This window comes from Mizuhopecten yessoensis, unplaced genomic scaffold (genome assembly GCF_002113885.1).
Source record: "Mizuhopecten yessoensis strain PY_sf001 unplaced genomic scaffold, ASM211388v2 scaffold11103, whole genome shotgun sequence".
NCBI lineage: Eukaryota > Metazoa > Mollusca > Bivalvia > Pectinida > Pectinidae > Mizuhopecten > Mizuhopecten yessoensis.
In genome coordinates, this window is record NW_018408881.1 from 836,921 (window position 1) to 849,127 (window position 12,207).

The 12,207-nt window shown below is 34.9% G+C and overlaps 2 protein-coding genes across 5 annotated transcripts in view; one reads left to right on the forward strand and one right to left on the reverse strand.

The window, feature by feature from the left end:
• The window catches only part of LOC110465875, a 10,786-nt gene extending 9,892 nt beyond the window's left edge, over positions 1-894 (reverse strand). The window contains exon 1 of the mRNA XM_021522002.1: positions 837-894. The gene's annotated coding sequence lies outside the window, so the exon portion shown is untranslated. The remainder of the gene's footprint in view (positions 1-836) is intronic.
• A 2,358-nt stretch (positions 895-3,252) lies between these two features.
• Positions 3,253-12,207, forward strand: part of LOC110465846 (phosphatidylinositol 4-kinase alpha-like) — a 77,754-nt gene continuing 68,799 nt past the window's right edge. For all 4 annotated transcript variants that reach the window (XM_021521950.1, XM_021521948.1, XM_021521951.1 and 1 more), the window contains exons 1-6: positions 3,253-3,343; positions 7,209-7,328; positions 8,721-8,814; positions 9,429-9,514; positions 10,526-10,598; positions 11,319-11,794. In XM_021521950.1, the coding sequence (XP_021377625.1) occupies positions 3,257-3,343; positions 7,209-7,328; positions 8,721-8,814; positions 9,429-9,514; positions 10,526-10,598; positions 11,319-11,794 (936 nt within the window). In that variant the 5' untranslated portion in view covers positions 3,253-3,256. The remainder of the gene's footprint in view (positions 3,344-7,208; positions 7,329-8,720; positions 8,815-9,428; positions 9,515-10,525; positions 10,599-11,318; positions 11,795-12,207) is intronic.

The following is a 12,207-nucleotide window of genomic DNA, read 5'->3' on the forward strand; positions in this document are numbered from 1 at the left end:
GGGGGGGGGGTCGTAATTCAGTGTCTTTAGTTATCGACGAAATCCATCGTTTAATTACAGGCGGTCAGCGAGGTCAGTGTTATAGACTTTATCTTTCCGTTTTACCCTAAATTATTTATTTATTTTATTTCGTCTGACAAGTTGCAAAAGAGAGACATATATTACTACTTATCTGGTTGATATACTAGACATATTTCATGTACACAACATTCTTGTGTAATATTTGTGTGTCATGGTATGTGAGTCACACGTACAACTATACACAGGCACTCGAGTTAAGCCCGCAGAATAAAATAATAATCGATTATTATTTTTTGTTTGTAGAAAGCACTGTTACCGAACCTGATCAGCCTCAGGTTTACCATGGTCCGAAGCGAACCTTTCTTTAATATTAGCCTTATTGTTCAATTTTTATTTTCTCTAATTTTTACACTGAAGTACCTGTGCACTGTATAATTAGGTCAAATCAGTCACGGTACAAAGGATTTAACAAACCGAAAGTAGAAATCAATCAGCTATATCCGTTCAGAAATGTCTATTAAAATGATTTGTATATATCATAAATTCCAGAAATATATTTTTACAAATGTCATTTGAAAAACAAGAAGAAATCACCGTGTGAAATTTCGTACATTGATGTTCAGAAATACATATATATTTTATCTATCTTTCTGTGTACATAGTAAAAAATACACACATTATAAATACACACAATATAAAAACACACAAAAAAAGTTCATTTATTAAGTTTTGAATACGTATGTGTAAGATGTAACACAAATATGTATTTACAAAAAAAGGTCTACACTCACACATTTTATCACAATGAAACTTACCTTTGATCAAAATAAACTGAGCGTGGGACCTACTTTCTTCCTGTATGACCTGTTTATACGTCGTTGTTATATAATATTAACAAAATAACCGACTTCCGGGAAACAAAAATAAAATACGAAAAACTCATCGTATATTTGGGATTAGAAAAGGACATGAAGAAAAGACAAGGGGACTAACAACTGTGCCTTGTCGCATTCCTGTATTATTAATTTATTAGAGTATTGCCGAGTGGATTCACACGCCGTTTGTGCACAGTGCATCCTGAAAATGTATGTCTTCTATATCAAAAGAATCTTTTTTTAAACAATGTTTTCAGTGCATGTGTTTTCAAATATTTTTTCTCAAATTCCAGGGGGAACAGGAAAAGGAAAAATCCTTGTTTTTTTTCCGAAAGAGTTTTATTGATGCGATATTTTTTTTAAAAGAAATACAAAATACATCAAAACAAATTTGTAGTGAGCTAAAAGGAGTGAGAAAATTAAAAGCGTGCAAAGTTTTTCTTGCATGCATACCCAAACGAGATTCATATTATACACTGGTATATAGTTTTAATATCTTTTAGGCGTCACGTAAAATTCAACCCGCCATCCTTTCTTCTTTTGTTTTCTCCCTCTCTCTTCTTAAATTGAAATTCCTAATTTTAATAAACCGATGACATCTTTGATAATATACTTCGAAATGAAGTCAAAATGCAATGACAATGAAACATGGATATGAAGTTACAAAATCATGTTTTCTAGTAAACATTCAAAAAATAATAGTTTATAAAAAGATTTTGATTTGCTTAATTGCAAAATCAGTGTATTCAGATACTGTCAAATCTAGAAATTATTTAAACCTTTCACCCCTGTGTAACTTAAGTAGACTCTTCCATGCATTGATCTGGATGAGTCCATTATGGTCTACGGTGGTGAAAGGGTTAATGAATAAGTAAGATGAACTGAATATTACTTATGACATGTAACTGGAGGTATCTGCGGATACCTATTGTACATGTACTTACTGAAGGCAACTGCGGTTACCTGTGCTACTTACTGGAGGCAACTGCGGTAATGTGACTTTATTTATTTATTTATATTTATTTCTGTAGAAACCGAATTTCATAAACTGAAAGATTTTTATATAATATTCTGAAAATATTCTTTTACATTTGTATTGACTAGTTTTCGATGTAATGACAAAGTTATCAAGATAAAATCGATTTTAATACGCCATTCTGTTCTTTGTCTTACAAAATAATGGCAGAGAAATTTTATTTCCGAATATAACGAAACCATCTTTTGCAAATAATTCCACACAAAAATGTGAAAATATTGCCAGATTAAACATCAATTATTTCTCTTTCAGGGCGTCCAATTTCATTTCAGTGCCGCAATAATTGACTCCAGAAAAGTTCAATGAAATAAGACGTAATCAAAGTAAGGATTTGCGATTTTTAACAGACGTATATCAATTTAAAGTTTTAAATTAGAAATGGGCATACATGTAGAGGCTAGTTTGCCTGCGTCCATCAGTTAACTTAACTTAACTTAACTAAGACAGAGATGCGTGAAATGTAGAGTAATTTCGGCCCCATCACGATGCTGTATCATTTGTTTATTTCATGTTTGTTATTTTTCATAAAACTCATGCAAGGTATGGCTTCCTTTTCAAAAACGTTATAAGAATATAAATCAAAGTTATATTCATGTCAGAATAAACAGTTTTCTAGGCATAAGCTTAATTACAGTTTGGAAGCACAGGGACTTGAGAATTTGTTACAGCTATAGTTAGACTTAGACTTTAAAGTGCGGTTCAGAGTAACTTTACACGTTTTATGGGTTTAGATCAATTTTCGGTATAATCGAAAGATGGTTTAAACCCTTAAACGTGTAAAATTACTCTGAACATCTTAATTAGTTTAGATCCAAATATAGCTGTAACAAATTCCCAGGTACCTGTGTTTGGGAGTAGCACGAGGAACCACAGGGACAATTGTTACAGCTATATTTGGACCTAAGCTAAGGCGTTTAGATTAATTTTACACGTTTTAGGGCTCATTGGGGTGACATTTTTACCGAAAATTGATCTAAACCCCTAAACGTGTAAAATTACTCTTACAACATTAAATTAGGTCCGAATATTTTTTTTAAATATAGCTGTGACAAATTCTCGGGTCCCTGTGCGAGGAACCTGTCAATCTGTAAAATTGCTTAATGTATTTTCTGATATTTAAGTAATACATTCAGGCCTTAAAAGAGTATATTTATTACTACTCTTCATTTGTAAAACAAGTGCTTTTGTATCATTGATTTGTTTGGCAAGATTTTCATTTCGGCTTCATATCGATCGTTGCAACGTCATCCAGATCCGGAGCAAGTTAAGCTGGCCAGAGCCAGGATTTGTTTTGTAGTTTAGATTTAAACGTCAAAAAGCCAACATGGCGGAAGATAGCTGCCTTTTCGCCAAAACATTGCGACAGTTTGCACGATCTGCAGGTGGAATCAACCCCACACCCCTTCCTAAAGTGAGCAGTGGATTGACATAAAATTATCTTATATTTGTATATAACGTTTATCAATAGTTACTTTGTATTTCGCGATTTATTTGTTTAAACACCAGTGTGAACACAGCCGGCCTACAGAAATGTATGACATGGTGATGTTGATTTCGGGCGGTTGATTTCTGATAGGCTCCATACGTGTATGTCTCATTGCCATGTCGTAAATGAAACAGTTTCGGATCTAAACACTAAATATAAGTTCAATTCAGAAGCATATGGTTGTGAAAAACGTTAATGTCAGTATATAGTAATGCCCACTCATCGATGGTCGGCAAATGACGCCGGCAGATTTGCCTTAGGGATGAGCCTATAACACGTTAGATGTTGTCCAGATGTGGTCAGTTTGAATGTATACTCTCGTTGCATCGCTAAGTCCCTCAATATCAAATGTTACACAGTACAAATTTAATTCAATGTCAGAATTTTCGTTTCGATTTTCTTCAGTCACAGGTCATATAAATTAAAATCATACACAGTCAGAACTGGAACCAACTTCCTGTCCACTTAAACTGACCATAATCGCAGGCTCCAAAATTACGACCGGTCGCATGTTTATAATGAGCTTATATTATCTACTAGTTGCTCTTTAAAACATGGAGATTTGTCGTGGAAATCTGGCGACAGCAATTGTGAGAGTTTAACAGGTAACATGTTGGGGAAAGTTTTACTAGCTCATGATTTTTGTCAATTGTGTCTCACTTGACTACATAATGTTAGACGCTATATTGTTTTACATTGAGTTACAGCTGTCGACTGCCAACAGTAACAGCTAGGCCTGTTTTGCCTACATCAAGAGGGTGCACTGCCATGCAGCCAATCAAAATTACTTCCTGATAATTTGATCAACAATTGTAAACAATATATATGTGCTACACAGTGATTGGTTTCGCAGACAGAAATGCAGTCAACAGTTTGAATTTATAGATATTTATTGTGGTGTTTCGGTATTAGGAAATAACTTTTGGTATTTACAGTACTTTTAAACACGGAAAAGATTATTAGGTTTCATGGTTATCTGTTGGTAAGTAAAATGCTCAGTAGTTGCAGCCAGTACCTTTGATATTAAGTGCACCATAGTGAAATAATTGATATTGGGTAATTTCATACCTCGACTTGTGTGAAATACTGGACGTTAAAGTTTTTTTTTAAGTAGTTTTAACCTAAAGCATGTGCTTCACAGATAGCCCTGCTTTCGGCATATCTACAAAGCTTGGAGCAGTGGCTGAGATATGCTGCAGAAACCTGAATTACTATTATATTAGTACTTGAGGTCAATGTCAAATTGAGGTCAGTCACATTGACCTCATTTTAGGATGCAACACACTGCCTTCCCATGATATACCTATAAACGTTTGATGGCAAACTCATGAAACAGCGGCTGAGATATATACTCCTGAAACCATTAATTAAGTAATGGAGGTAAGGTCAAATTGAGGTCACAGTGACCTTGCTTTAGGATGCAACACATCGCTTCCCCATGATGTACCCATATACAAAGTTTGAAGCCAATTCATGAAATATCAGCTGAAATATGCTCCAGAAACCAAAATTTCAGCACTTGTGGTCAAGGTCAAATTGAGGTCATATTGACCTTGCTTTAGGGCGCAGCATGCTTTAGGACGCAGCACATCGCCTTTCCATGGTGTACCTATGACTTTTTGCAAAACAGGAGCTAAAATGTGCTCTGGAAACCACAGTCAGTACTAGACCAGACACACACAGATGGACAAATCAAATCATATATTAACTGCACTTTGTCGAAGCGAAGGGATATGGTATCAGCGTCATCAACTTCAGAGCAGTACCTTAAAATACAAACTCGTTTGAGGTATTCTCATCCCAAAAACCCGTAGGATGACAAAGTGACAAAGAAGTTCTAATCTTGACCATATCAACCAGAAACTTTGACTCGTCCAAGGTGTTCTAATACCAAATTACTAAATTCTAAAACTTGTGCATTTTTAACAAAGTTTCATGAAAATGCCTTTGGAAAATAAGTCTGCAAAGCACCAATAAGTAGTAAGTGTTCATAATGGGGTGAATCTTATATCTGCAAATACACCAACATACCTTGCCTCCAGTACACATCACCACACATGCACATATACACAACACAGATGGAGGTACGTCCTTAAATTACCTCAGCTGTTGATTGGACGTTAAACCCTATAAAATCAAAACCAAACCCTTACAACAAAACAATAAAAAACTTGAAAAAAGTAGATAGGAAACACAGTAGATCCAAAAAGGACTATAACAGAAGGTAAGTCAATAAGTGAGTTTCTTTGCCCATGCCATCACCATTCGGGTACACACGAGCACACATCTTGTATCCGAATTGACTGGTGTAAAATTGGCTGTCCGTATAAGGAATGTGTCCTGCCTGAAGTGGCTTCCTGCTTCCATCTAGCATAATCTTTGTTTTTCTACTTAAAATGCTGCCATTAGGAGGCTGTCTCCTGTATCTGGAACATGATGTCTTTGTCTTAACATGTATATACCTGCTATTACTTTGAATGTCCCCGTTACCATGACTTCCATTTTGAACTTCTGTGGTTGCTAATAACTCCGGACAAATTTTCACATCAAATTTAATAATTTAATTTTTGTGTCATATCGGCTAAACATACGTTGCGTCTTCTGGTAAGATTGAGGATATTTATTTTTGTAAAATTAAATAAAACAAATCTTTTCACATATTTTGTTTTATTACATTCATCCCTCTGTCTTTTCAAAATACTTATTTCTCTGTACATACAGATAGTTTGAGTTTCTTTGCCCATGCCATCACCATTCAGGTACACACGAGCACACATCTTGTATCCTAATTGACTGGTGTAAAAATGTCTGTCCATTTAAGGAATGTGTCCTGCCTGAAGCGGCTTCCTGCTTCCATCTACCATAATTTTTGTTTTTCTACATAAAATGCTGCCATTAGGAGGCGGTCTCAAGTATCTGGAACATGATGTCTTTATCTTAACATGTATATACCTGCTATTACCTTGCATTTTAATTGAATGACCCCTTTTGGAACTTCTGTGGTTGGTAATAACGTGTGACATAATTTAATTTTTGTGTCATATCAGCTAAACATATGTTGCGTCTTCTGGTAAGATTGAGGATATTTATTTTTGTAAAATTAAATAAAACAAATCTTTTCACATATTTCATTTTATTATAATTGCATCACCTCTTTTCAAAATATTAATTTTCCTGTACATACAAGTAGTTTGAGTAAATTGTAGAAAACTTGGCATGTTTCATCATTGATGCATACTGGATGTATGAACTAATGTAGAAGATCTTCTCTCTATTTCTCCTGCTCCTCTTATGTAGAACATTGGGAAGCTGACTGCCAGGTTGAATTGGAGACTGGAGGGGGGGGGAATAAAAAAAAATATGCTGTTATGTTAAATACATTACATGAACTCACACGAAGATGTAATGTTTATGGATATGTAACTTAACTTTCATGAAATTAGCTCAAAGAAATGATTCAAGCCTTTATCAGGGAGGATTAATCCCACTGGCGTCCATTTCAATTTTGATAAAAAAAAATGTGTCGTCGTGAAGATACTGTGAAGTGATAATTTTGAAGATTAATTGGATATTATTTCATTCATACTCAAAAACTTGAAAACATATAAAGACTGAAGTCTTAATTGTTAAGCCCTGATAATTACAGTGTCTTAAACTGTACTCTATCTTTTACATATAAAAGATATCTACTGTTTTTTCAAAGCATATAGTATAAGAGGAATTTTATTTTTTGGGCTGGCTACTAGTAATGATTTTGCAATTCATTGAATTGTTTTTTTACTGTTGACAGGTTGAGAGGCTACTGTCTTACTGCCCGCGTGAGTCGTCATGCCGGGGTCTACGACTGGACAAACGGGCACAAGACGCAGTGATTGCCCTTGGAATCTACTTCCTCGAGTCTGGACTTCAAGTAAATTCTATGAAATATTTATGTACAGACATATTATATTGGTGATTCACCTTGAGGGTTATAGTTCGTAATCTAGGGGTCATAGCTCTGGGAAAGGTATAAAACAGGTACTGTCGAACCTGTATTAAGAGACCATTTCGACGACCAATTAGTGGTCTCTAAATACAGGTGGTCTCTTAATACAGTTTAATTTTACAATGAAATCAATACAATGGGGAAAATTAAAGGTGGCCTCTTAACACAGGTTATCTCTAAAAACAGTCTCATTTCACAATGAAATCAATAAAATGAGGAACATTAAAGGTGGCCTCTTAACACAGGTGGTCTCTTAATACAGTCTCATTTCACAATGAAATTAATAAAATGAGGAACATTAAAGGTGGCCTCTTAACACAGGTGATCTCTTAATACAGTCTCATTTTACAATGAAATCAATACAATGGGGAACATTAAATGCTCTCTAAAACAGATGGTTCCTTATAACAGGTTCAATTCACAATGAAATCACTAAAATGGGGAACATTAAAAGTGGCCTCTTTACACAGGTGGTCTCTTAACACAGGTGGTCTCTTAATGGCTGCTTGAATAGTGTTGACTGTACTATACAGTGTTAGTATTAGTAGAGTGGACTTACTCCCATGTCAAACACAATACACAAACAGTCATTCTCTTTGTCAGAGCTTTCAGTCGACCCTTGAGTCAATAACATTTCGCAACTTCAGACAATTAATAAATTTCCCTCAGATTTTGAGGGTTAATACCAGTGACAAATAGACATGTCCTTTAAAACCTGAGAGTAAAAAGCTCATTTTGGGGAGTAAAAAACATGCTCTCCAGGGTCTACTGAAAGCCCTGCTGGTATGACTTTTATCTGTAAATTCACTCACAGAACCATTGACTAAATACTAAATGTAATTAGGAAGAAACAAACAATTTGACAAAATCTTTAAAGGTCTTCTTATGTTTTAATTGTGTCATACACAATAATTTATGCTTTCATATAAAATGAATTAAATATAATTGAAAAATTCAATTTGGGGAAATGTGAGGTATAGGAAATTCCAATAATCACAAACTGAAAATGTGGGTGTCAAAATGAGGATCCTGCCTCCAAAATGGGGAATCTGTTAAGTATGTGTGCAAAATAATTAAAAACTTGGAAGCAGATTTTTGTCATCATCTTTCTACTGAGTTGTCCTAGCAGAAAGATTTAATACTTAGTTAATATTGTAATGTCATCACCTTGCTATAGAGTGGTCCTAGCAGAAAGATTTAATACTTAATAGATGTTTTTGTAATGCATCATCTCTATATAGTCTGTGTGAAGGAAAAGTATGGTCCTGCTTTTAAAATTGTATTAAATAATATTTTGTTGTTATGTTTGTTTATCAGTACAAGGATAAGATCCTGCCCTACCTTCTGAGTGTCCTGAGGGGGCTCACCAAGGCACAATGGACCAACAACCAGAAACCTCTCAAGTCACAAAGTGAGTGGCAAGTCAGATAAATAAAAATATTCCTTATCGTCAAACAGTCTCATTTAATGGGCAGACTCGAAAGTTTTCTTCATTTTTATACTGTGTACAACTACAAACTTAGAGTACAAAAAGGAATGTGTTTCAACTTTGCTATTTTTCAATAATGTAAATAAATATTTAACTCTGTAGAATGTTATTTATCATAATTACAAAAGCGGCAAAGTTTTTGTGCTGGCACAGAAACTTGAATTTCATTGATTAACTTTAACTAAAATAGCCCAAAAGATTAGTGTTTAGCACAAGAAAAGGACGGTGTTTGTATTATGGTAAGGGAATAACAGACATACTTCTTTACTGGTTAAATATCCTTTTTCATACGTATACATACCAGGTACTTTGAAAACTCGTTCCCTTGAAGGTCCTGCAGTTTTAGAAGTCTGTATAAAAGAATAGGCTTGCTGGTATCAAGTCTCAACTATTAGTTCTTTCATGCGATGTGTGGCCATTAAGCCGATATCTTGTAGTCCGACATTTGTTGTTTCAAATTAAAAAGGAACTCGGGTAGTATACTAGAGACTGATGTTTTAATTTTTGTAATTGAATGTCTTGTACGTGTATTCTAGCACTCCCACGCAGCGAGTGTTTCAGTTTCTGTCTGAACACAATCCTCAGTGATGTAGCTATGCGGGACCAATCAGTTAGAGAACAGGTATGGGATTACAAATAATAATAATGTACAGGAAACTGGATATCCAATGCTATAAGGGAATTCTGGTACAGGATGACAATTTACAGGAAACTTGATATCGTTACAGGGCTAGAAATTTAATTTAAAACCACTCGTCAGTTGGGCTAGTTGATTCCAATTTTATTAGTCCATGTGTAAATTCTACTAACCCAATATTGTTCAACATGATAGGTGATATCAAATTTTGACTTGTCAATCAAGCCAGCAGATTTTAGAACCACTAGTCCAGTTTGAGATTTCACTAGTCTCAGACTATTTGGCTACCCTTATCTTCTAACCCTTTAAGGGAACTGATTTATGAATATGTTCAGCTAACAATTTACAAGAAGCTTGGAAATCTAATCTTTAACCCTTTCACCCCTATGTAACTTTAGTAGACTCTACCATGCATTGATATGGGTGAGTCCATTATGGTCTACAGTGGTGAAAGGGTTAAAGATTACAGGTAAAAATTTACATTAAATTATAAATGTATATCTGGCTCTGTTAGGATACAAGTACAGGATTGTCGTTATCGAATTGAAGTAAGTGATATATAACTATAACGGAAGGGAGTGAAAATAATATCATTATATAACGAAAATTATTTCAAAATAGCTGTATCATAGCAACATAAAACATCAATGGTACAATTCCTATAGCCCGAGGCCTGCGGCTAGCTGATTTCATGTTGGGCTAGTTGAATATTTTTCGATGTTTACTCTTGAAACTGTAGGTAAGGTATAAAGTAGAACTTTTCAAAATCAATCTATAAGCTGGTATTCTAAAGACAAAATTGTTCATCCCTGCCCATTCAAAGTACATTTAGTTAATAATGCCTGCAGTAATAACAAATATGTTTGGTGTGAAAGATACAAAATCCTGTTTTAGAAATCTTTCAGTAAAAAAAATTTGGTTTGAATTGAATTTCGGAGCAGACTATGTTTTCAATCATGAATTATTTATTTTCATGATTTCGGTAATTTTTTACAGATAATTTCTGCTCAATTGGAAGTTCTTGAAGTGCTAACGAAGCTGTGTGAGGGATCCTATGAGATTCCAAAAGGTTCGTAGTCCGATTGTTTCTCAAAATGTCATTGTTAATGAATTTTATCATTTGCAATATTTGGTTGCCAGGGATATAGCGAAAGAAAAATTTAGCACATTTTTTTTTTATTAGTGTCAGTATCGTTCAAATTTACGATGTGAGTTACCTAAGTGGGAATTGAAGTACGCCACTAAATGAGATGTAATTATAAATCTCTAAATATATGTTTACTGAACTTCAGTTGATAATCTTTTAGCAATTGAAGTGCTAATTTGAAAGTGCCAAGTTACAAAGTAGTTAAATATACACTGTATGCTTGGAAATTTTCACCCAGACAGATTTTCACCCTCGACAGTAAAACCGTTTTTGCCCCAATATTTAATTCGCCCTGCACCTTTAATGACCATGTGTACTGATTAATTCAAAAAGACGAAAATTCCCGGTACATACAGTATTCATCATATTCATGCCTGTAATGGAAAGTTGTAGTGCTGAATTGTCTTGGACAACTGACAGTTGTTGCAGTTCTTCTGAAATATGTATTTCCTATAATGAGTACGTTTACAGTATGCCTCTCAAACAATATAAAAAAATAATTGGGAATGGTTAGGAAGGGAAAATTGAAACTATTAATAATAAATTTGAATATGATTTGTCATTTATCCGTTTGTTATTAATTCTAATACAGGTTATGAGTTTTTTTCTGCCAACTCATTGATCTATTACTTTCTGTTGAAGTTGTGCTATGCACAGCCATAGTTCCCACCCTCATTGGAATGTCGCGAGCAATTGGGCGTTCGTCCGACGGGTCTGTCCCCTTGATTTCCATTCTGTTCCCATCAGAAGCGACCAGGAAATCTAAGGTTCCTCCAGTAGACACATCTGCTGATTCAAAAGTGATGTCCTTCCGGTCTATTCTTCCTCGGACAATGTCATCCCACGTGATTGCGCAAGAATCGTCCGGGCCGTCAAGTCCTGTCAACATTCCATCACTGGCCTTTCCATCGCCAAGGTCACGAGAAAGGTCACCATCTCCGATACCAAATCAGATCAAAGAAAAACCAACACAAGATGAGGAGTTAGACCCTGCAGTACATTATTTCAACAAAGTGGGGTCAAGTCTCACCCAGACTAAACCTTGGGGCTTTGAGATTATCCCTGAACGGGATCACCTTAAGTTTTCCAGTTCGCATCTCCAAACACTGGTGGGAGTGGTAAGTATTGAGGAAATAAATGCTTACCTTTTCACCACTGTAGACCATAAAAGACTTACCCAGATAAATGTATGGTAGAGTCGACTAAAGTTACCTAGGGGTGAAGGGGTTAAACTACAATAAAAGATAATATAATTTCATGAATGAAGACAAAAAACCCAGGATTATAAGTGTTACATTTAACAAGCTTGATTCACTAATATATATCATAAGTACTTTTGTTTTCCAAATATTAATGTGTTACATCACTTCCCACAATTCCTTTGCCTTGCTTTCAGTAGAATCCATGATGGAAGTCCTTTAACTATCAACCATGTTTTTCTTTCTTTTTTTGAGAACTTTACCTTTGTTGAGGTGATTTTGCACAGCACTTGTTAGCAGACACTATTTTCAGTCGATTTGTTCAGTGAGTC